This window comes from Pimephales promelas, chromosome 2, assembly GCF_988280905.1.
Source record: "Pimephales promelas chromosome 2, fPimPro1.hap1.1, whole genome shotgun sequence".
In the NCBI taxonomy this organism is placed as follows: Eukaryota; Metazoa; Chordata; class Actinopteri; order Cypriniformes; family Leuciscidae; genus Pimephales; species Pimephales promelas.
This window is the reverse complement of record NC_142770.1, coordinates 43,135,890-43,160,397: the sequence shown is the minus strand read 5'-3', so window position 1 is coordinate 43,160,397 and position 24,508 is coordinate 43,135,890. Positions and strand designations below refer to the sequence as shown.

The 24,508-nt window shown below is 35.5% G+C and overlaps 2 protein-coding genes and 2 long non-coding RNA genes across 7 annotated transcripts; 1 reads left to right on the top strand and 3 right to left on the bottom strand.

The window, feature by feature from the left end:
* Nucleotides 1–4,500: 4,500 nt before the first annotated feature.
* LOC120464144 (uncharacterized) lies at nucleotides 4,501–9,998 on the bottom strand. Of its 4 annotated transcripts, XM_039653496.2 has the most exons (12): nucleotides 9,673–9,807; nucleotides 9,481–9,595; nucleotides 9,255–9,395; nucleotides 9,062–9,127; nucleotides 8,665–8,700; nucleotides 8,556–8,582; nucleotides 8,132–8,185; nucleotides 7,969–8,022; nucleotides 7,684–7,892; nucleotides 5,774–5,933; nucleotides 5,534–5,630; nucleotides 4,501–4,789 (listed from the first exon to the last, which is right to left on the bottom strand). In XM_039653496.2, exons 1-12 carry the CDS (start codon nucleotides 9,805–9,807, stop codon nucleotides 4,786–4,788), a joined length of 1,098 nt encoding a protein of 365 aa, XP_039509430.2. In that variant the 3' UTR covers nucleotides 4,501–4,785. The 4 variants fall into 4 exon arrangements, with proteins under 4 accessions (XP_039509430.2, XP_088978735.1, XP_088978725.1 ...); XM_089122609.1 differs by lacking the exon at nucleotides 4,501–4,789 and adding an exon at nucleotides 9,903–9,998 and having other exon boundaries at nucleotides 5,543–5,933; nucleotides 9,673–9,762; XM_089122599.1 differs by lacking the exon at nucleotides 4,501–4,789 and having other exon boundaries at nucleotides 5,543–5,933.
* Nucleotides 9,999–10,226: 228 nt separating this feature from the next.
* Nucleotides 10,227–14,490, bottom strand: LOC120470670 (uncharacterized). Its single transcript, XM_089122579.1, has 6 exons — nucleotides 14,437–14,490; nucleotides 14,071–14,130; nucleotides 13,706–13,765; nucleotides 13,341–13,400; nucleotides 12,905–12,967; nucleotides 10,227–12,159 (listed from the first exon to the last, which is right to left on the bottom strand). The coding sequence occupies exon 6, from the start codon at nucleotides 12,156–12,158 to the stop codon at nucleotides 10,227–10,229; it is 1,932 nt and encodes a 643-aa protein (XP_088978705.1). The 5' UTR covers nucleotide 12,159; nucleotides 12,905–12,967; nucleotides 13,341–13,400; nucleotides 13,706–13,765; nucleotides 14,071–14,130; nucleotides 14,437–14,490.
* A 192-nt stretch (nucleotides 14,491–14,682) lies between these two features.
* LOC148997547 (uncharacterized) lies at nucleotides 14,683–17,018 on the bottom strand. Its single transcript, XR_016147339.1, has 4 exons — nucleotides 16,046–17,018; nucleotides 15,533–15,592; nucleotides 15,171–15,230; nucleotides 14,683–14,866 (listed from the first exon to the last, which is right to left on the bottom strand). It is a non-coding gene; the product is annotated as an uncharacterized LOC148997547 (long non-coding RNA).
* Nucleotides 17,019–17,201: 183 nt separating this feature from the next.
* Nucleotides 17,202–22,523, top strand: LOC120491926 (uncharacterized). Its single transcript, XR_005625365.2, has 3 exons — nucleotides 17,202–17,453; nucleotides 18,483–18,537; nucleotides 21,370–22,523. It is a non-coding gene; the product is annotated as an uncharacterized LOC120491926 (long non-coding RNA).
* Nucleotides 22,524–24,508: the final 1,985 nt, after the last annotated feature.

The following is a 24,508-nucleotide window of genomic DNA, read 5'->3' as shown; positions in this document are numbered from 1 at the left end:
AAGAATATTTGTTTGAAGAAGTTATTTAACAAGACCGAATTCGGTAATGGTGTGTTTTATGCAATATTTATATCTTGTTTTAATTGTGACCCAATACATTTGAATGCTATAAAGGTTTATAACTGAACTTTTACAGCATGATATTTGGTTAAAGTTAACTTATGCACAAAATTAAATACATTCTATCTACTTTCTTAATACTTGTTACAACCCACCCACATATGTTTTTGATCTTGTAATGTTTAATCAAATCTTGTAATTGATCACTAAGTCACTAAACAACAGCTACACCCACTGTTTATGACGTCATGACGGTTACACCCACCTATACACGCCCCTCCAGCGATCTTATATACCAGACCTCAAGATCTCACACAAAGACACAGAGCTGCTGACCTCCTGACAGAGCTGACCTAACAGGACAGTACAAGTTCCGCCGTAGACGCCTATACTACTACAACATCTCACCGATCAAAGGTCGAAGGAACATTGTCTGATTGTTACATGGACAACCAAAGAACACTTCAACATTCTTGTATATCTGAGCATGACACGCATTGTGTTTCTTCGACTGACATCACTATGGAGGATCTGACCCATTACCCAAAACTTCAGAGTGTTAATGCACAAGACTTGGAGGAACGTGCAGCAAGGACTCAATCACATGACATTCCAGCTGAACATGACATGTATTGTGTTTCTTCGACTGACATCACTATGGAGGATCTGACCCATACCTCCAAACTTCAGAGTGTTAACGCACAAGACCTGGAGGATCATGCTGCAAGGACTCAATCACATGACATTCCAGGAACGATCAGAATCTTTCAGCATAGGATAGGGGGAAAAGTTTACAACATCCATGAAGTTTTGTTCTGAAAAACTTCTAACTAAAACTTTTAACTAAAAGCATGATGGAGCATGACTCCTGTTGAGTTCTGAAGATGCTACGCACAAACCTACGGTGTTCAACTGTGCCATGAGCAAAGAGTGCTGTTTAAGAGCTACCATAGACTCTATGTTTGAAGATTATTTTAGAGGTCAGATGGCTGTCTTGATGCATAAGATCATCGATGCTGTGTGTGATCCGAATAACGACTCGGGAGATACCAGACGTGTAACAAATCTCAAAAATTAAATGATTGTAAGAGACCTAACAAATTCATGGAGTGATGTTACGATCGTGTATCTTAATGCCAGCGAGCCGATCTGTGTAATCCTCAGAAAAGTTCTGGGTGTGGAGTTCTCTGTATGTGTACGTTTGTAACGGATCTATGTGCTTCACTGTTTTCAAAAATGAGAAATTCTGTGACGTAGGCTACGCATAATGATTTATACTCTCGTCAGTTACATCCTAGAGCAAGACAACGCAAGCTGCAAAATAATTATTTGCTGGTTAGACAACTTTAGTGTCATTACTATCGTTTTACTTTTACCTATTGTTTAACGCTCGCTTCAATGTACTGTATATCAATATATTGTTTAAATAAATTGTTTTTTAAAAATGTTGCAGTCATGTCTGAGATCATAAAACCTATACAACATGCAATCCTAATCCAGTCCATTAGGATGTATTAAATAATAATAATTAAATGATCGTCATTCTTTTGTTTCTTTTATTTAACATCAGAAAACAATAATCATCTTAAAACACATAATTATGATAGGCCTATAGATAAATTTACATTTGTAAAACAGATAAACAATCTCAATTATATCGATACAAACAATTGTTAAATAATGTAACGATTGATTTGTATCTCTCGGTGAATTAAATACGTCGTCTTCAGGAATGATAGCAAGGGGTGATGATGATGTGTTCTGATACTAGTGTTTCAGGGTTTTATGTTCTCATAGAGGGTGAGTCAAAACTATCCGAGTCTGTTTTTCTTGTAAGTGAATCAATTCATTTATCACTCTTTTAATTTTCCTTAGTGTTTTAAACATTTGTGAAATGTTAAAACGTTAAAAGAACGTTCAGTCATTTACAGAACTGTTACATTTACTTAATTAATTTTACTTTAATTAATTTTATAAACATATCGTAAACTTATCTCTCTATTTTATTTTCCTTACACCTATGGGATTTGCACATGGTTTACAGCTAAAATCTCCACCATTTTAACATTTAAAATTTAAAAAACTGCACAAGAAATTATTAATTAGAATGGAATAATGATTTATTTGGCATGGTTCGCTATAACTTTTACTGTCATGTTAACCATGTTTAACATATTTATAAATATTGTAGATTATATTCCATTATCTGTTTTATTTGAGGGTTAGAGAAGATTCTTAGCTCATGTTTCTTTAATTTGTGTAGGATGTTGAAGTGTTAGTTAAAAAATAAAATGTATTAGTTAAAAACAAACAGAAACTTTAAAGCTACATGGATCAATATGAATATATAATTGTACAGTTACGTGTCAAAGCATATACTCGTAGCTAGAAAATTACTTCCATAAAGTTTATTTTAGTAAATCTATGCCTGGGGTCATCCCTACACAGAGTTTAACGTTTGTGGGTGAGATTAGCTTACACCAACGTGAGCTTTGCTCGAACATTGCATATCTGAAACGTACTTTTTCATTTTCTCTTTATTTGAAAGGGGTAGTGTTACATTAATCAACATAAGTGTAAATGTACCACAAGTGTAAGTATAAGTGTAAGTTAGCTTAAAAGTGCTAATTTTCATCGCCAGTCCCTCAACCGAGTATAATAAAAAAGGCAACCTTAAGGTATAAAATCACAAAATTAAAAGAATGATAGCAAGGGGTGATGATGATGTGTTCTGATACTAGTGTTTCAAGGGTTTATGTTCTCATAGAGGGTGAGTCAAAACTATCCGAGTCTGTTTTTCTTTTAAGTGAATCAATTCATTTATCACTCTTTTAATTTTCCTTAGTGTTTTAAACATTTGTGAAATGTTAAAACGTTAAAAGAACAACGTTCAGTCATTTACAGAACTGTTACATTTACATAAAAACATCTTTTCTGTAAGATCGTGTTAAGTAAAATGAATAGTTTAGCCTATAGCTCTATATATCAGATTTGTAAGGCTTTAATTAATTTACTTTAATTAATTTTATAAACATATCGTAAACTTATCTCTCTATTTTATTTTCCCTACACCTATGGGATTTGCACATGGTTTACAGCTAAAATTTCCACCATTTTAATATTTAAAATTTAAAAAACTGCACAAGAAATTATTAATTAGAATGGAATAATGATTTATTTGGCATGGTTCGCTATAACTTTTACTGTCATGTTAACCATGTTTAACATATTTATAAATATTGTAGATTGCAAATATTCCATTATCTGTTTATTTGGGGGTTAGAGAAGATTCTTAGCTCATGTTTCTTTAATTGGTGTAGGATGTTGAAGTGTTAGTTAAAAATAAAATGTATTAGTTAAAAACAAACAAACAAACAGAAACTTTAAAGCTACATGGATCAATATGAATATATAATTGTATAGTTACGTGTCAAAGCATATACTCGTAGCTAGAAAATTACTTCCATAAAGTTTATTTTAGTAAATCTATGCCTGGGGTCATCCCTACACAGAGTTTAACGTTTGTGGGTGAGATTAGCTTACACCAACGTGAGCTTTGCTCGAACATTGCATATCTGAAACGTACTTTTTTCATTTTCTCTTTATTTGAAAGGGGTAGTGTTACATTAATCAACATAAGTGTAAATGTACCACAAGTGTAAGTAACATAAGTGTAAGTTAGCTTAAAAGTGCTAATTTTCATCGCTAGTCCTCAACCGGGTATAATAAAAAAGGCAACCTTAAGGTATAAAATCACAAAATTAATGAACGACACATATGGTTGCTGTCACTTTAAGAGTCAGTGCAGGTATACTCTGTTCATTATATAGGCTACTGTCATGCATTTTATGGTTATTAAAGACAAAACCCAGCAAACAATTTTACGTTCTGGGAACGTTCTGGGAATGTTAGTTTTTGGTTCCCAGAACGTTCCCAGAATGTTCCCAAGAACGTTCCCTATTGGTGATCCAGGAAAGTTTTCTTAACATATATAGAACGTTCTCTTAAGGTTAGGGGAACGTTCTGGAAACTTTATCAGAACATTCCCAAAACGTTCCCACAACGTTCTGGGAACATTATGCAAACGTTCCCTTAAAGTTTCCAGAACGTTCTACTAACCTTGGTATGTTACAAGAACGTTCTGGGAACCTACTCGGAATGTTCCCAGAACGTTGCGAGAACGTTCCAAGTAGGTTCCCAGAACGTTCCCCTAACCTTAAGGGAACGTTCTATTTACGTTAAGAAAACTTTCCTGGATCACCAATAGGGAACGTTCCTAGAAGGTTCCCTGAAGGTTCTCCTAACCTCTTCATTCTGATGTCTGGTCATAAATAAGTCAACAAGCCACTTCTTCTACATAGTTTATTATTCAGAAAATATAAGAAACAATTTCAATATCTGAACTGAGATATGAACATTTATTAAACAACAATGCATACATATATTAAACAACAATTTATTCATATATTAAATAACAATTTATTCATATATTAAACAACTATTTATTCATATATCAAGCAAAATGTATTCATATATCAAACAAAATGAACATTTACATACAGTGAACACGTAACTGGTGTATGGTGTATGGTGAACATGAAACAGTGACAATGTGTAAATGGTGAACATGACAACGTATGGTGAAAGTGGTGTATGGTATGGTGAACATGACAACATGTATGGTGAACATGAAACTCTGTCTTCACCAATCTCTTCACTTCACCATCAGCTGCAAATCAAAAACAAAGGGAAGGGGGGAGGGGGAAGGCATGAGTTAGATAGAAATTATAGACCTAAAAAATTAACTGTAGTGCAGTTAAGGACTGTGTGCCGATGACTGGTAAGCCATAAATATTATTCATTTTTATTATTAATATCTTTTTTTTATTACTGGCCAGGTATTTATTTATTTGCAAGGCAGTTACTACAACAATTACTAAACATTTATATAATGTTTTTAACTTGCCCTAGTTTTACTTAAAAAAAAAATACAAATAATACTTCTACGTAACAACTAAAGTCACCTGCAAGCCTTAAAGAAAAATTCAAGTGTTTAGCACTTTGAGTCTATTTTCTAGTTTGTTTTGGATAAACTAGAGTGGTGGACAAAGAAATTGACGATGGGTCATGTCTCGACTTTTTGACTCTTTTAGGATCGCCTGTAGTGTCTACGGCATGCACAAACATCCTTAAAACAACCCTAAAGTTTTCAAAACTGTGTCACTCAGTGGTGTGTGAAATAATGAAGTTTTGCTGATGTCTTGTAGACGGATGTTATGATATTTCACTGCGCAAATAATTTACACCCATTTAGTAATTATACTTTCCAAGTTTCCAACTTTTTAAGTCACTCATCAGTAGATGTTGCTAAAACAAATATCAGTCTATAAACCATGTCAAAAATGACACAAGAAAAAATTGATTTTGCATAATGTACATTGAAAATTTAAACAAAACTGACATGATTGCTTACCATTTTAAATGCCGGTGAGGGGCAAATTTAAGGACCATTGAAATTAGGTCTTCAATCTCACTGGCCTTAAGAGATTTGTAGGACTTCTGCATTGCCCCTTGATGTAGGAAAAATTTCATGTAAAAATTGTAGCTATTTGAGGTATGGTATTATTTAAAATAATGTACATTGGGACCAAAACAATTTTCCAAAGTGCAAAAAATTGGCTATTAAATATAAAAAAAATGACTGATAACTTGCCTATGATAATATTGCAGATCTTCGTCTGTTGGAAGGGTAGTTTGCCTTTTTTCCCTTTAAGGCTGTAGGCACCCAAGACTTCATTTGATGCAACCTTGCGCAATATTTTGCGCAAGGTTGCACCTGGGTTTGGTCCCCCAAGGGACCGAAGGTAGTTCTTCTGTTTAAAAGAAAGAAAGAAAGACTATTATTTAGAGGAAAAAAAGAATATGGCATCATGACACCAGATTAAAGGGTTAGTTCACCCAAAAATGAAAATTCTGTCAGTTTTTACTCACCCTCATGTTGTTCCAAACCTCTATGCGTTTATTTGTTCTGCTGAACACAAAGGAAGATATTTGGAAGGATGTTTTAATCAAACAGGGGCTCGTTCTTCGTACGTTGCTTAAAACATCCGAGCCCCTGTTTGATTAAAACATTCTTCCAAATATCTTCCTTTGTGTTCAGCAGAACAAATAAACACATAGAGGTTTGGAACAACATGAGGGTGAGTAAATACTGACAGAATTTTCATTTTTGGGTGAACTAACCCTTTTTTTGAATGGAAACTGTTCAAGCTGGATGGATGGATGGGTGGGTGGTTTATGGATGGATGGGTGGGTGGTGGATGAGTGGATGGCTGAACGGTTTATGGATTGATTGGTGGGTGGGTGTGTAGTTTATGGATGGGTGTGTGTTTTATTGATTGAAGGATGGATGGTTTATGGATGGGTGGTTTATGGATGGATGGATGGGTCAGTGGTGGATGGATGGATGGATGGATGGGTGGGTGGTGGATGGTTTATGGATAGATGGGTGATGGATGGATGGGTGTGTGGGTGTGTGGTTTATGGATGGATGAATGGATGGGTGGGTTTATGGATGTATGGGTGGGTGGGTGCTTTATGGATGGGTGGATGGATGGTTTATGGATGGGTCGGTGGTTTATGGATGGATGGATGGTTTATGGATGGATGGTTTATGGATGGATGGGTGGTTTATAGATGGATGGATGGGTAGGTGGTTTATGGATGGATGGATGATGGATGGATGGATGTGTGGTTTATGGATGGATGGATGGATGGATGGATGGGTGGGTGCTTTATGGATGTTTTTTGAATGGAAACTGTTCAAGCTGGATGGATGGATGGGTGGTTTAAGGATGGATGGATGGGTGGGTGGTGGATGAGTGGATGGATGGACGGTTTATGAATGGATGGATGGGTGGGTGGTTTATGGATGGATGGGTGGGTGGTGGATGAGTGAATGGATGGACGGTTCATGAATGGATGGATGGGTGGGTGGTTTATGGATGGATTGGTGGGTGTGTAGTTTATGGATGGATGGATGGGTGTGTGTTTTATGGATTGAAGGATGGATGGGTGTGGTTTATGGATGGATGGATGGGTCAGTGTTAGATGGGTGGGTGGTGGATGGATGGATGGCTGGGTGGTGGATGGTTTATGGATGGATGGGTGATGGATGGATGGATGGATGGATGGGTGGGTGTGTGGTTTATGGATGGATGGATGAATGATGGATGGGTGGTTTAAGGATGTATGGGTGGGTGGTTTATGGATGGATGGATGGATGGGTGGGTGGTTTTTGGATGGATGGATGGTTTATGGATTGATGGGTGGTTTATAGATGGATGGATGGGTAGGTGGTTTATGGGTGGATGGATGTGTGGTTTATGGATGGATGGATGGATGGATGGGTGGGTGCTTTATGGATGGACGGATGGGTGGTTGGTTTTATGGATGGATGGATGGGTGGGTGGGTGCTTTATGGATGGATGGATGCTTTATGGATGGGTGGATGGATGGATGGATGGATGGGTGGGTGCTTTATGGATAGATTGATGTTTTTCCCCCCCATGTACCCCACACTGGTAACAGTAGGTGCATTTGAGTGTCTTGCAAAAGTATTACCATCTTGGCACTTTTTTCTTTGTTTTCCAATTCCCTGTCAAGGATCTTCAGTTCATCCACTGTTTGGCATGGCCCATTTTCCAGGATTTCCCCACCTTCCTCTGTCACCGTAACCGCTACTGCAGCCAGTAACTGTCTCTGCATGGCCAGGATGTCTTGCTGGTTGTCGACAATCTCTTGTAGCTTTTGTAAGACTTTTGTCCGATAGCCTGTGAAGCAATATTGTATAATGCTCCTTGAATGTGCAGTTTTACTGTAGTGTTAAAAATCTAAAAACTGACTTACTATTTGTTGCCGAGTCAGAATACTGGGGCTCTTCTATGAGGAACCGTGAAGCCACTGTGGAATAAAAAATAAAAAAAATCACTATAACTAGAATTATTGATAATTATAATAAATGTAATATTCTGAATTTTAAAATATAATATTTTGAATTTTAGAATAATACCTTCAAGAGGCTGTGATATACTTGGCAGTTGGGACTCCTGCAGCGATTCCTCTGCTGCGTAAACAGACTAGACAATTACCAAACCGGTTTCACAGACAAGGCTTACAGTGAGTCTAGTCCTAGACTAAAATTTAAATCTGAGCTATTTCAACTGAAAGAAACTTGCAATGACTGATCTTACAACATGTCAGTGCATTTGTTTTGTCTAAAGATGCACACCAGTAATTCTTTTTCTAACGCATGTTTATATAACAAAAAAAAACTTAAATGTCCTAATTTAACTATGACCTAATCCTGGCTTAGGCTAAGCCCTGTCTGTGAAACCAGGCCATAGATTCAGTATTAATGAATGAGTTGCAGGTTACAATTAACCATGAAAGAAAAGTAAAAAAACAAAAAACAAAAAGAAAAAAAAAACACTTACAGTGTTGAGAAAGTGGTGAACTTCCTTCTTTTGCAGCGAGTGAGAGAGAGAGAGAGAGATTTATTCATCCATTCATTGTGATTGTCTAAAAAAAGCATACTATACAAACCCTTGTCCAGAGGATGAATATTTGAGAATGATGAATCTGTAAATACAAAATTAAATGGATGATAAATGGAGACATTGGGTAATAGTCATGTGGCCCATACTATAATTGTGGGTACATCTCATGTCTGTGAGATCATTTTGATTTCCATCATTATAAAGCCTCAATGCACACTTTTCTTGTACAAAATTTTATTTAATAAGTATAGACTATAGACCCAAACATAGTCGGTAAAATAGTTGATCAGGAACATTGTTATATGCTTTTTGAAACATACACGAGTTTGTGGAAAAAAAAAAAAAAAAATATATATATATATATATATATATATATATTACATTGTCAAATGTACCCCAAATTATAGAATGACTCGTGACTCCTACTTGCGTTAAAAACTTACATTTTGGTGGATGAGGTTTTGACAGATCTGTATTGCCCTTTGGTCCTTTGGTAACTCTGCCATCATCTGAAATGGAAACATGCTTTAAAATGGACTTCACAAATTGTTATTTATAATTATGTAGGCTTTTTTTCAGTTATTTTTTTTTTCAATGGATATAGACAAATTTCTTTGAAGTAATTTGAATAATTACCATTTGAGGAAGAATCAATTTCCGAAACAAATCTTGTTGGCTTTTTATGTGCCCTTTTTTTCACTGTGGAGCAGTCTTCGGTTTCAACATTTGAGGTCTCCACCACACGACGGCATTTCTGAAGACCTTTAGTGTAAGAATCTTGAAAATACAGTAAATATTAAATATTGAAAAATATTAGATAGTATAATAGTAGATTCATTTAAATAATGCAAAACTTCATTACCTGTTTTTAGCCAAACTTTTTTTAATAGACATCGCCTCCACTTCGCTTTGTCTGGCAGAGAGCAGTTTTTTACCAGTTTCCTCGTGTTTGTAAATGTCCAGTAAGAAAACATCCCCTGACAAAAATGATTTGCCATTCTTGAACTGATTTAGTAATGTAATTATGTAAATGAATGAGAAAACAAAACAATACCTCTTTGGTTTCCTCCAACCATGACATTGGAATTATTTCAACGGCACTATCCTCAGCAAATTCCACAACTGCAAAACGTTTTGTGTCCATCTGTTGAGATAAAAAGATAAAAAAAAAAACATAAAAATTATACATATATTTATACAGAAGGAAATATTTAATAAGATAATTTACACAGTGTATTATATCTGTTCAATAACTTATTGCTTAAAATAACTGATTTTAATGACCTTCACTGTTTGTCCTCCTTGGCTTCTCTGAATGTCCTTAAATGGTGAATTAACAGTAGATATAACTAATGCATTGGCAGTCTCTTGGTGTGTGTGAGTGCGTGTGTGTGTGTGTGTGTGAGAGAGAGAGAGAGAGAAAGTGACTGTGTGTGTGAGGGAGAGAGTGAGTGTGTGTGAGAGAGAGAGAGTGAGAGAGAGTGAGATAGAGAGAGAGAGAGAGAGAGAGAGAGAGAGAGAGAGAGAGAGAGAGAGAGAGAGAGAGAGAGAGAGAGAGAGAGAGAGAGAGAGAGAGAGAGAGAGAGAGAGAGAGAGACTCCTGGGCCATTATTTGTGCTCATGCAGGATTGCTAAGAAAATAGTCTCTTCTCTTTTTTCCACCATTATAGCTTTTCTTGTCAGTTGACGTTTTGGTATGAGCTTCATTACAGCATGACTTGATTGCACTTTGAAGCATCCAAGTATTCTGGAGTCACATGGATCTCCAAAAAGTGGTTGTGTTTTCTCAAAAAGCTTGCACAACATCATCTGGCAACCATCATCCGACTCTCTCTCTTCAATGGCCTCACAGCATTTACCTTCATCAAGTATGAAGGCATTATTTGGCCTTTTGAATTTGGGCTCAGAGGCCTCCACAGACAATGGGGATTTTGACATCTCCTTTAGCCGTTTGACCACTTGAGTAAGTGGCTGCTTTCCGGACCTTACAAGTCGCTTCAGCTTTCCAAGATAATTTTCAAAAGGGAATGCACTGCAAGCATCAAGACTGCCAAAAGCCATTGCCTCCTCTGGTAGATGCACCATTGAATGGACGTTGTAGACCATGAAGTGGTCTCCATATAGTTCTCCTGCTTTTCCAACAAAGTATTTCATCAGCTCTTTGCTGTAGCTGTTGTGTTCCACTGCAAGTGTAGGGCAAATCAGAAGACTTAAGGCAACACTGAACACCATGAAGTGATCATATAGCTGGTCAGCCAGAATTCCTTTAAGCACGATCTTTCCTGTGTAAACAGCAAACTGCCGCAGTTCGGTTGCCTTCCACCTGTCGATGTCTTCCAGATTTCTTGGTTTCCGGGCAAAACAGCTGGGGATGTCCTTTTGAAGTGACAGCAGCCTTTGGGTCACATTGCTTATTTGCCCAGCAGACATTCTCACTTTCCTGTCTCCTCTAACCCACACTGTTATGAGTTTTTTCATCACTCCCAGGCAAGCTTGGTGCATGTAATCAATTGGGAATTGTTCTACCATGTCCAGTGGGAGATTCAGAAAGGGGGACACAGGAGTGTCCTCATTTTCTTGACGCATGGACATTTCAGCGCGAAACGTGTCGTTGTTTCGTAAAGTGAGGTTATCAACCTCTGGGTAGGTCACGCGTCCATCCACCCATGTGCCCTTCTGTGTGCACTTGTCACACCCATAGTACCCAGAGTATTGTTTGATCTTTTTGACCATGGCTCTTGCGGGTGCGTCACACACAACACATCTGATTTTGACTTCTATTCCATCCAAACCATTGTCTACAAGCTCCTGAATGTCCTTTATAGCTTCTTCAATAAAATCCAAATTTGTTGGTTTGGTGGGACCGAGTGTCAATGTGACAGGAAAGACACTAATGGGTGGCAGATGAATGGCACACAGGATGGGCCAAAGAGATGCTCTGCTGCTTTTAAAAATCGGCAGGCCATCTATATTAAATGAAAGCTCCAATGTGCTAACTCCATCTGTAATGTCTCTTGGATAGCGCTGCAGCTGCTCAAGAATGCTCTCCCTTAAATTAAAATGGACACACTCCATTCCTGATTTTTCCACTGATTTAATGAGTCTAGGAGTTTTCAGCAGTGACCTTGCTGTTGATGGGAGCTCTGGGTGGCCATAATTTTTAAGTCCTTTCAGGAGATCATCTAGAGCATTATGCTTAATGAGGTGTTTTGTTGCCCATTCTTGTAAAAATGTTGAGAATGAAGTTAGGGCCACTTTGTTATCATACTCAGATTCTGAATTGCTGTTTTCGTCACTGGACCCATCGGCCACACTGTGAGGTCCTGAACTGCAGTCCTCCCCACTGACCCCAATTTCTACACTTGAGAAGCTGTCTTCATCAGTATTATTTTCTTCATCAGTATAATGTTCTTCATTAATTCTTTCTTGAAGTGTTACTGGATGAAGTGATGACTCCTCTCCAATAGACCTTTCATGCAGTGATCTCCGTGCATATTTCCACTGCCTTGTATAGCGTTGCCTCTTGGTTTTTGAATCCATTCTAAATCCAAAATATTGGACTTGTTGAAAATGTGGTACTGGCATATTTTGCAATATTTTACCACATCTAATAGCAAAAAGTCTTCCGTTATTTAAATCCAAAATTGATTTCTTAATAGTTGAAATTTCAATTTCCCAGATCAGAAATACAGTTCTTTATTAAGTTTATTCTAAAACTTTATTTTTGGTATCAGTAATCATGTGGTTACTAGTGCAAATGTTTATACTTGATATGAAGAATTCAAATGCTACTGGTAGAAATGTTAATTTCTGATATCAAAAATAATAATAATAATATCAAAAATATCATGAATCTGATTGTTACTATTATGAAAGCCATTTTTGTAGTGAAAAGTAAAGTAAATTTTACTGTCTGTGGTACGGTTATGCTGGTTAGACATTGTATAACAGATAATCTGGTGGAGATATCAAGGGCGTTTCCTCGACCATTCATTTACTGAGATGAAAAGAACAATGGCAAAACAGCAAATTGCAAATTTATCTTTTTTTATACTGGTGATGATTGCCTCAAGAATCTTGTGTGTGTGTGTGTAGTACGATGTTTATTATATATACATATATATATATATATATATATACACACACATGTATAAATTTATATGAATTTTAATTATATTAACAAAAAATAAAAAAGTTTTCTTAAATATATCAATGCATGTTTATTTAAACAAACATTACGGAGAGCACCTTAACATGAAGATAAAGAAATAAAGAATATTACTTACCCTAATTGTGGCAAGACAAAAAATGTGAAGGAGGTGGGGAGACAGTGGAAGATGATGCAAAAACTATTACATAAAAAAAGATATAGTACTCATAAACATTAAAGTACTTAACATTACAAATGTTGTATGCATGCTGCAAATTATGCTATCATGAATATCAAAGCTACATCTAAACTAAAATTATAAGAATGCGCAGTTATTCAGAAAGACCAAATATGAGTAAAATGTCTGTACAAATTCAAAAGTGTTCAGCAGTGATTATGGATTAAACATGTTATGATGAAACTGGCAAATCAGAGATTTTTTTTTTATTATTTGTATTTTTTTTAAATTTTCCCTTTAATTTATTCATTAAGACATTACTAACATGCTGCATGATTTTGCTTCTGATTGATCTAAACCCAAATTCTGATAGTCAGTCAAAATATATACTCACAAAGCCAAAGACGCTCTCGGGATGTGGCTCTTAAAAGAGCCTTTGGGGTGTATGTAGCTGCTGTTGACAAGCAAATGAGAGAAAAGACCAAATATGAATAAAATATGTCTGTATAAATTCAAATGTGTTTAACTCCATCAGTGATTATTGATTAATTAACATGTTATGATCAAACTGGCAAATCAGATATGTAGAATTCCAGTCTATTTGTTATTTATTTAATCATTTATTCTTTTTTTTTATTATTTGTATTTTTTAAGAATTGCCCCTTTAATGTCTTTATTAAGACATTACTAACATGCATGATTTTGCTTCTAAATTGATCTAAACCCAAATTCTGATAGTCAGTCAAAATATATACTCACAAAGCCAAAGACGCTCTCGGGATGTGGCTCTTAAAAGAGCCTTTGGGGTGTATGTAGCTGCTGTTGACAAGCAAATGAGAGAAAAGACCAAATATGAATAAAATATGTCTGTATAAATTCAAATGTGTTTAACTCCATCAGTGATTATTGATTAATTAACATGTTATGATCAAACTAGCAAATCAGATATGTAGAATTCCAGTCTATTTGTTATTTATTTAATCATTTATTCTTTTTTTTTATTATTTGTATTTTTTAAGAATTGCCCCTTTAATGTCTTTATTAAGACATTACTAACATGCATGATTTTGCTTCTAAATTGATCTAAACCCAAATTCTGATAGTCAGTCAAAATATATACTCACAAAGCCAAAGATGCTCTCGGGATGTGGCTCTTAAAAGAGCCTTTGTGGTGTATGTAGCTGCTGTTGACAAGCAAATGAGAGAAAAGACCAAATATGAGTAAAATATGTCTGTACAAATTCAAATGAGTTCAGCTCCGTCAGTGATTATTGATTAATTAACATGTTATGATCAAACTGGCAAATCAGGTATGTAGAATTCCAGTATATTTGTTATTTATTTAATAATTTATTCTTTTTTTGTTGTTGCTTTTTTTTTAAGAATTGCCCCTTTAATGTCTTTATTAAGACATTACTAACATGCTGCATGATTTTGCTTCTGATTGATCTAAACCCAAATTCTGATAGTCAGTCAAAATATATACTCACAAAGCCAAAGACGCTCTCGGGATGTGGCTCTTAAAAGAGCCTTTGTGGTGTATGTAGATGCTGTTGACAAGCAAATGAGAGAAAAGACCAAATATGAATAAAATATGTCTGTACAAATTCAAAGGAGTTCAGCTCCGTCAGTGATTATTGATTAATTAACATGTTATGATCAAACTGGCAAATCAGATATGTAGAATTCCAGTATATTTGTTATTTATTTAATCATTTATTCTTTTTTTTTTTTTTTTTGCTTTTTTTTAAAGAATTGCCCCTTTAATGTCTTTATTAAGACATTACTAACATGCTGCATGATTTTGCTTCTGATTGATCTAAACCCAAATTCTGATAGTCAGTCAAAATATATACTCACAAAGCCAAAGACGCTCTCGGGATGTGGCTCTTAAAAGAGCCTTTGTGGTGTATGTAGATGCTGTTGACAAGCAAATGAGAGAAAAGACCAAATATGAGTAAAATATGTCTGTATAAATTCAAATGTGTTTAACTCCATCAGTGATTATTGATTAATTAACATGTTATGATCAAACTGGCAAATCAGATATGTAGAATTCCAGTATATTTGTTATTTATTTAATCATTTATTCTTTTTTTTATTATTTGTATTTTTTAAGAATTGCCCCTTTAATGTCTTTATTAAGACATTACTAACATGCATGATTTTGCTTCTAAATTGATCTAAACCCAAATTCTGATAGTCAGTCAAAATATATACTCACAAAGCCAAAGATGCTCTCGGGATGTGGCTCTTAAAAGAGCCTTTGGGGTGTATGTAGCTGCTGTTGACAAGCAAATGAGAGAAAAGACCAAATATGAGTAAAATATGTCTGTACAAATTCAAATGAGTTCAGCTCCGTCAGTGATTAATGATTAATTAACATGTTATGATCAAACTGGCAAATCAGGTATGTAGAATTCCAGTATATTTGTTATTTATTTAATCATTTATTCTTTTTTGTTGTTGCTTTTTTTTTAAGAATTGCCCCTTTAATGTCTTTATTAAGACATTACTAACATGCATGATTTTGCTTCTGATTGTTCTAAACCCAAATTCTGATAGTCAGTCAAAATATATACTCACAAAGCCAAAGACGCTCTCGGGATGTGGCTCTTAAAAGAGCCTTTGGGGTGTATGTAGATGCTGTTGACAAGCAAATGAGAGAAAAGACCAAATATGAATAAAATATGTCTGTATAAATTCAAATGTGTTTAACTCCATCAGTGATTAATGATTAATTAACATGTTATGATCAAACTGGCAAATCAGATATGTAGAATATGCACAGCTGCACTTCCTGAACTTCAGTCAGCTCTTTTGTTTCCTGTCTGCCATTATTGAACAAACTGATTAATCCAGGTGTGTCTGTACAATAATGGCAGACAGGAAACAAAGGAGCTGGCTGAAGTTCAGGAAGTAGTGCAGCTGTGCATAAAGCCAATTCCATTCTTTTTATTTATCTGTAAAGAATTATCCTTTTAATGTCTTCATTAAGTTAACTTGCCACATTAAGTTGCTTTAATTGATCTATTAATCAATTAGCATGTTATGATGAATCTGGCAAATCAGAGATGTAGGTTGACTTCTAATACTTACAACAATAAGATGGCAATCAACACTGAGAAAAAAAGAGAGAGAAGAGAATAATTATTTTCATGGTATACATTTTCAAAGTTTATAAAGGCTCTGATGAATAGATAATGCATTTTCATTCTTGAGAATAATAGAGTGTGAGTGTGAGAGGGAGCTCACGCGCTCGCAGTCAAATCAGTGACAACACAATAATTCCATACAAATTAAAGATATTATGAAGCATAATTTTGTCTTATCATATCTTATTAATTTATGAAGCGTAGAATTTATCTCTTTTTAAGGAATGTTATCATGACAGATAACTTGGTCTTAAACGAAAGAGTGTCTCTCAAACAGAGCGCATTGGCTCCATAAGCAATGACGTCACACCGATGTAACGACATTTAACGGTGTTGATCGGCACAGATGAGCGGACTTTATATCGATGCATATCAGATGATGTCACCAACGTCTCCTCACTGACGTCACTCACTTCTAAAACTTGTCTGCCGCCATCTTGAGTACCTGATTTGGATATTGCAGTAAATTATAGTAAGTTGAAGGCATAATAAAAGCAGAAATGAAAAAGAAGGAGGAGTGGTATATGGAAACAAAGGCGAGAATGTTCTACAATGTCCAGTAGAAGGTAGGAGGAATGAGAGAAAATAAAATAGATAAAAAGGAAGAGGACATTATTTCGAGAATGATATTTAGGCATACTGGATTAAATGAATTAAAAAAATAAATTAAACTTAAAATAATAGGAAAACATGAAACTGGGTTGTGTGAGCGATGTAAGAGAAATGAAACATTTGAACATGTAGGCCTAATTATTCATTTTTGTAGGTATAAGCAGGAAAGAATGATTCTGAAAGTTAGGCTAAGTAAAGACAAAAATCGAGTTGAAATGAAGGAAATATTACAACTGAGTTCAGGGCATGTAGGCATAGAGCAATATTTATTTAATTTTTTTAATTAAAAAATATTTATTTAAAAAAAAGGGATAATTAGAAGGTTAAAAGTTTATTTTGTTATTAAAATTGTATTGCTAATGGTGTGAATGATAATGTATCAATATTAATAATTTTATTAAATTTTATGCATTTATTTAGTTAATTAGTGGTAAGTAAAGTAGGCTATTTTGATCCACACTCCATTTCAGAAGGTGGCGGTAATGCGCATTAAAAGTTGTTTGCTAAGAGCCATTAAAAAAATACAAAGAAGAGTTAGAACCGTTACCTGATTCACGTCAGTCGCAAAGGAACAAGCTAGTTAACGTTATGCCTACAAAATGCTGTGTGGTGGGGTGCAACAACAAAAGAGACCCGAAAATATCCTTTTACAGGCTACCTCAGGACGAAAAAAGGTGCCATCAGTGGCTTGCAGCCATCAAGAGGGCAGACTGGACACCAACTGCAAACACTCGTCTATGGTGAGTGGATGCAAATATAGCCTAATATTGTAAACGAGCTAACGCTAACTTGCTCGCTGTCGCGAAGAGATGGTTTAGCTACACCTTGTTGACCTTGCCTTGAGATAGCATTGAGTTGTTAGGCTAGCTGCTGTTTAAAAGTTGGTTTAAAAGAACACTTAACGTTACCTTTCGGTGGGCGTGATCTAGCAAGTCTGACGGGAGAGATGATCGGGAGACAGGTGTAAGTTAACGTTAGCGTAAGTGGGTCAAGTGTTAATTACAAACACCTGTTTGTTTTTTTAGTGATATGCGTATGGAAATACCGCATATTAATTGACAGGGAAACTACATTCAAGGATAGAGAGACACTGATTTTGAGCGAAGGGAGCCCGAAGACGTGATTGCTGTCAGAATTTGAACTTTGTTGTGTGCGACTTTTGTTGTTTCTTTTCGCGAAGAAACGTTGTTTGTGTGAGATGTAGTACATTTACTGTAAAAGTCAAAATTTTATAATAATTTAATGAGTTTCATGAGAGAAAACTGCTGTTATTTTTGTGGAGAAAAACGAACTCTTCCCTCAGACCGTTTGCTATTATAATTAACGTTATTATAATTAAATGTCTTTACTTTCTTTCTTCATAGTTTTAAATGTCATTTACTTTTGTTGTCAGACCATACTTTAAAGAAGTAATATAACTAAATTGGTTAACTAAAAAGTACTTTACCTCAGGAAAACGCACTGCTGGGATGTCACTCAAAGGGTAGACAGGTTGTGCGCGCGGTGGGCACAGACACTAGCTTATAGACCAGCGCTGCCCGGTTTCGCGGGCTTGGCACGAGATTAATAATTTATTATTATTATTTTTTTCTTTATTTTTTCAAAAATGTATGTACTTTTATATAATGACAGGCCACGTTACCTTGGCATTAAACGTCTAAAAAAATGGGATTTGTTAAATACTGCAGTATTTTTGTTTTACTATACTTTATTCAAAGCAATGGTGTCACCAAAATATAAGTTGTTTTCTTTTCTTCTTTTTCCTTTAGGTTTGAGAGTCCCATATAATTTAGCAACCAGGTGCACGTGAGCGATGGTTGAGAGGTAAGCGTTGATTTCAAGTTCTTGTGTGGTCTTCTTGAGCTAGCTTCTTGAGGCTGTATTTAGACCAACAACATTGAGAGACAGAATAAAAACACAGAAATATATTTGTTAATTATTTATTTAACCCTTGTGCCTCATTTAAAAAAGTTATAAAGTTAATGCACATTTATTTATGAACATTATTTTATATATATAAATAAAATATATATATATAAAATATATATATTTATATATATAAAATATATATTTCATAAAACAAGTATAACTCTAAAATGGCTAGATAATCTAAGAAAGCCGTAAATATAAGTTGTGTTCCAAATGTGAGGTTGATATCTCAAAAAATACCGTCTTTCAGTAAGATTTTGTTTGGGCGCAGTAACAGGCTTTCCCTATTGGTTACCAGCAAAGCTCCACTGGTGCACACAGTGATTGGATTTTAGATTTGCAGTTGAGTTTTTCCTCTCTCAATATTACAGGCACACAAACGCACACACTTTTTTTTATTACAAACGAACTTGGCGTATAAATGTCGTACAAATATTGTTGCAGGGCTGCCAATTCTCACGCATCCAGCGTTCGAACCGGAAAACGGGTCTAAGCATTTCCGGTTTTTCACTTCCATACATATATGTTGCTGTTTCAAAGAACGTATATTTAATAATAATAATAATAATAGGCCTGGGTATCGTAACAAAATGTTCAATACCGATACCTTAACTTCGATGCCGGTTCCTGAATGATAGTTTTTTCGACACCATTTTTATGTAATTAGTTTTAACAATATAATATTACCTACATTTGTTTTGTTTTTTTTCCAGTTTGTTGACTTTCACACTCATATTTTGAGTATGTAAAAAAGCACCAATGCTAAAGTTTTCTACAGTATGTATCCTAATCATTTAACAACATGTATTCTTTACTTCAATGAGCTCATTGTTTCTGCCTTATCTTAATGCATTGTTTATCAATGAAACTGAATGAAAATTAATTGAAATGCATTGCATTGTCACCTCTGATAACAGATCACACTAAATTGTAATTTAGAAACATGCACTTTCTGTAAAGCTGCTTTGAAACAATATGTACGATTTATACAAATAAATGTAAATTTCAATTATAGGCTACTTATATAGGCTACTGTGTGTCGTCTGCATAGCTATGGTAAGCGATTTGGTTCTTTCTCATTATTTTGCTCATTGGGAGCATATACAGGTTGAATAGGAGTGGCGCAAGAATCGAGCCCTGAGGGACTCCGCAGTTCATGGATGTCCACTCAGACTTATGTTCTCCTATACTCACAAAATAACCTCTCCCTTCTAAGTATGACATGAACCATTTTAGGACTATTCCAGAAAGCCCCACCCAGTTTTCCAGCCTGTCAAGAAGTATGTCATGATCGACAGTGTCAAATGCAGCACTGAGGTCGAGTAGTACCAACACGGATAATTTGCCTGTATCAGTATTTAAGCGAATATCGTTTATTATCTTTATGAGCGCTGTCTCTGTGCTGTGATGCGATCGGTAGAAGGACATATATCACAAACTCCGACTCTTTCTTGACCCGCTAAATTATTAAAACGTATTCTCATCTATCTAGTGCAGAAGTACAGTCAAAAGCTGCATCTGTAACGGCATGAGAGGATAATGTGTGTCAGTAAATTTCCCGCTGACATATTGAAATACAGAGTCGGATACAAAAACAATTAGGAAGATCTTTTTTACCTCATTATACAGGTAAATAACCTGATTTAGCCTATTAATAAACACTCCACCTTTGCAAGCAAAATAGAAAAAGAATATCATAAATAAGATAAAGTAATAAAAAAGAAAGTTAATAATCAAAAAAGTAAGCCCCACCTCACAGGCTGATGATAGGATGATATGAAAATGGAGCATATCGCCCAACACAATTACACTGTACATCAGCAGCTGATGGCCGGAAGTAGTTATACCTGTTTTTTACAACCTTGAACAATGTTGTGCATAACCCCTATTGACCCAATTCTCACTCTCTCACGCCACACCCCCGATTTCTCATGTTGATGGGTCAACCTGGTCGGTTGAATACCTGAAAGATGAGTTTATCTATAGATCTACCTGTTGAGCCACTCGTGATCGACTAGTTTTACCGCAAATTAGTTAAAATATCCTGTAATCTAGTGTGCATGCGGAACTTTGTGGAACAGTATGCGCGTGTAAATGTTTTCGACGCATAAGTTACTCGTCTCATCCTGATGTCATGTGTCTTTCCGGGATCTTTCCGGGTTGTGTGTCAACGCACTCACAGATCCCGGCAAATCACTGGCAGTGTGAATGAACTGAAATCAAACTATCCCGGGACAAATACCGGGTCACATTATCAGTGTATTTTCCGGAATCTGTGAAAGGGGCTCAAGTAATCTTGGAGAAATTCTGAGAAATATGCTTTTTATTGTACTTCTATTTCAACACTACCTAAATATTGATCCGTTCTCTGATATAGGATGAAAGTAAACAGAGTATTAAGAAACAATTCATTATTTACAAAATGTGAACAATCATATGAGTAGTTTAAGATTAACTTAGTTCAATTTTACTACATGCTTGAAATAATCCATAAGATCAAACAAAGTTATTTTTGACATTTTGTGAATTGTCACTTTTAAGTCATCAATAACAATAATAAAATCAAGAATTTAGTAGTTTAAAAGCACCCAAAAACTCATGTTTGCCCTGTTGTGTAAAGTAGCTTGCCTTAATTTTACCTGAAGATTAGTTCATGAAAAAAATGGTTTATCATTTTAATGTATAAGTCTGTAAACATCATACCTGTTTTTCCATCTTCTTTTCTAGTGAGATGTCCATTAGGAAACCATCATTCTCTTCAATGGCTCCACAAAATTTATGCAGTAACTCTTCTGTGGTGCGCGAGGAGAGGATCTGCAAGTAATGATGGCAGGCCAATTCTGACTGTGACGTCATCTTTGTTTCAACTGTTCCTGCAAAGGCGACCTGTTACACAGTATCTGGGTCTGTTTTTTTAACTGAACAAGGCATCGATTTCGTCCATTTTTCGATGGACTGGAAAGAATTGGAAATCTTTTTTTCTTCAACATCTTCCTGAACTGAAGTGAATTGTGTTTCATAACAAGAACAGAAGTTGAATGGAATTTAAGTACCCCATATTATAACTGTATTATTTTCATTAATTGTACAGCATCATTTTTGTGTATTGCTTCTCTGTCTAACAGTAAAGTGCTGACTTTTTTATTTATTTAATTTTTTTGTATTTTAAAAGTAAAACTCCATGGACGCTTCTCAATATCCCTCCTCGTCTCCTCGCTCCTCCCTCCTATGACCCGTAAACCGATCGAGCTCAGCCATCTTTAAGGACATCTCAATTCTCTAATTCCACCGTGAGGAGTCGAGGATCGAGGAGTGAGGAGACTTCCGAGGAGGCATGAGTGAGGATACACAGGTGTATCCTATGCGGAGCTGTTTTATTGACTAAACGTGACGCTCGTGTCAATTCTGCTCCCCTTCACATCGATCACAATCATTTTAATTTATAATTTACCTTTGAAGTTTATATAAACCACACATCTCAGATATTTAAACAGTGTAGCCTTTCTTTATTAATATTCATTATGAATTTATTAAAAAAACAAACTTCAACAACATAAGGGCAGATCCGGCCAGTGATCAAGTATTCCAATGTAAAAAACACTCTTTATAACTTCCTTCAACTGTAAGTTTCGAGCATAGCAGGCTTGTGGGCACTTTCTGAAAAAAAAGGCATCCCATGTAATTTTATTCTAGAAGGACATTTATATAATATTGTTTTATGTACAGTCTTACAATTGGTTCCACTTGTGTTACAGTTATCAGGTGATGGATTCAACACTGTAAAATGATCAAGTAAATAAATAGTGATTAAGCACATTGTGATTCTGTGCATGAGGATAAACCTTTCTGAAGGTGATATGTTTTTAACATATACTTGTAAATTCTGTTTGAAAATAAAAGTGGTAAAGGAGCACTTGGTCTGTACCATGATGACAGATGAACAAAGTGACTTTTTTGTCAGACATGTCACTTCTTTCATCTGCTCGCATCTGATTGGTCCAATTTCAGTTTGCAATCTCTAACTCAGAACATAACCTGCCCTGGAGCAGGCATGGCAATGAACCCAGCTAACCAAGCCACTTTAATGGTCCAGGATTGGTGCAAACTAAACTTAAACTTACCTGGCTAGCCAGCTAAACCGGCTTCATGGTATAGACCCCCTGATTCAACTCCTGATTTAAATAACTGGCAATTTGCTAAAAACTGATCACAATGTTGGGGAACTCCAAGGAAAATGTTCAGGCAACATTAAAACATTGTGCATGACCATCCTTTATGTCTTACACTATTTAAAAAAAAAAAAAAAACCAGTAAACACTACATTTTTGTCAATGTCAAATGTAATAACTTAATTTTGAAATCTGCTAAATAAAAAAAGGTTTTGAAAGCGATCTTTGCAATAATCTGTTTACTTAATTATAGTTCTTGTTTTCAAAACAAAACAGGCTGCACAAATATTTAATTTAATAAAAAAAGACTGCCAATCAATGAGCACTGATAATGGACATGTAATTAAGCATTTGATCACTGCTGAATAGAACCTAAAAAAAAAACCCTACAGGGAACATTCCCAGAACGTTCTCCTTAGGTTATAAAATTAAACCTAAAAATAACCTACAGGGAACATTCCCAGAACGTTCCGTTTAGGTTATAAAAATAGAACCTAAAAATAACCTACAGGGAACTTTCTGGGAATGTTCTCCTTAGGTTATAAAATTAAACCTAAAAATAACCTACAGGGAACATTCTGGGAACGTTCCGTTTAGGTTATAAAAATAGAACCTAAAAATAACCTACAGGGAACATTCCCAGAACGTTCTCCATAGGTTATAAAATTACACCTAAAAATAACCTACAGGGAACGTTCTGGGAACGTTCAGTTTAGGTTATAAAAATAGAACCTAAAAATAACCCACAGGGAACATTCCCAGAACGTTCTCCATAGGTTATAAAATTACACCTAAAAATAACCTACAGGGAACGTTCTGGGAACGTTCCGTTTAGGTTATAAAAATAGAACCTAAAAATTACATACAGGGAACGTTCCTAGAACGTTCTTGTTTGGTTCCCCAAAAAATAACCAAATGGGAACCATACGGGAACGTTAGGGGAACGTTCTGTGTTTGCTGGGAACCGACTATGTTTAGATTATTATACTCACGAAGACCGAAATTGACATAGTTTCGTGTGTTAAAGCAATATAATCCGTGAAAAATAACTTTTGTTACTGGCCATCTGTTTATGGGGCGATTTTGAATGTGCGCATCCCAGAGAGCGCGCGAGCGCTGGTTAGTTTAAAATCGCTTGAATGTTAAACTGGTAATACTAAAAATACGTACAACAAATGGTAAACTTCATTCAATGCAATGCTGGCCCGATTGTGCAAGTGAATATTCCGTCATGTCCCTATTCCTGAACGCGAGAGTGTATTATCGCCACGGTGCTTTATGCTTGCCTTACACAACGCAATTTAAGAGAAGAGTTGGTGAACACTCATGCTGTGGTGAAATCGCGTATGGCAGATAGTTATTAAATTAATGATTTGATTTTGTAATCTGTGTGCATTACGATTGTGGGGATATCCCCCATTATAAATAGGAGACCTGCGGGGATGATTAGAATTATGCGTATATCCGTGCCGAAATTCGTTTAAAATGGGTTTAAGCATTTTATCTGTCCTTGTAAAGGATATGGATAAAAATCAGAGATTATGTTTGCACAACAGGTATGAAGATGCGTTTAGTTTTAACTCAAGCTTTAAATGGGTACATCTCACAGTGCAATAGTCAGGAGTGATTCTGCGGTAATGTAAAAACACTTACTTTTTGTGTTAATACTTTGTGTGATTCAGCATCATAGAAGATTC

Bases quoted from the DNA above. Each gene is read 5' to 3' on its own strand.
- LOC120464144 (XM_089122599.1), bottom strand. From the start codon at position 9,807: ATGTATAATTTTTATGTTTTTTTTTTTATCTTTTTATCTCAACAGATG. The intron at 9,128-9,254 runs GTAATTATTCAA...TTTCCATTTCAG, and splicing joins AATTGATTCTTCCTCAAATG to ATGATGGCAGAGTTACCAAA. The intron at 8,701-9,061 runs GTAAGTTTTTAA...TTGTATTTACAG, and splicing joins AAAACCTCATCCACCAAAAT to ATTCATCATTCTCAAATATT.
- LOC120470670 (XM_089122579.1), bottom strand. From the start codon at position 12,158: ATGGATTCAAAAACCAAGAGGCAACGCTATACAAGGCAGTGGAAATAT.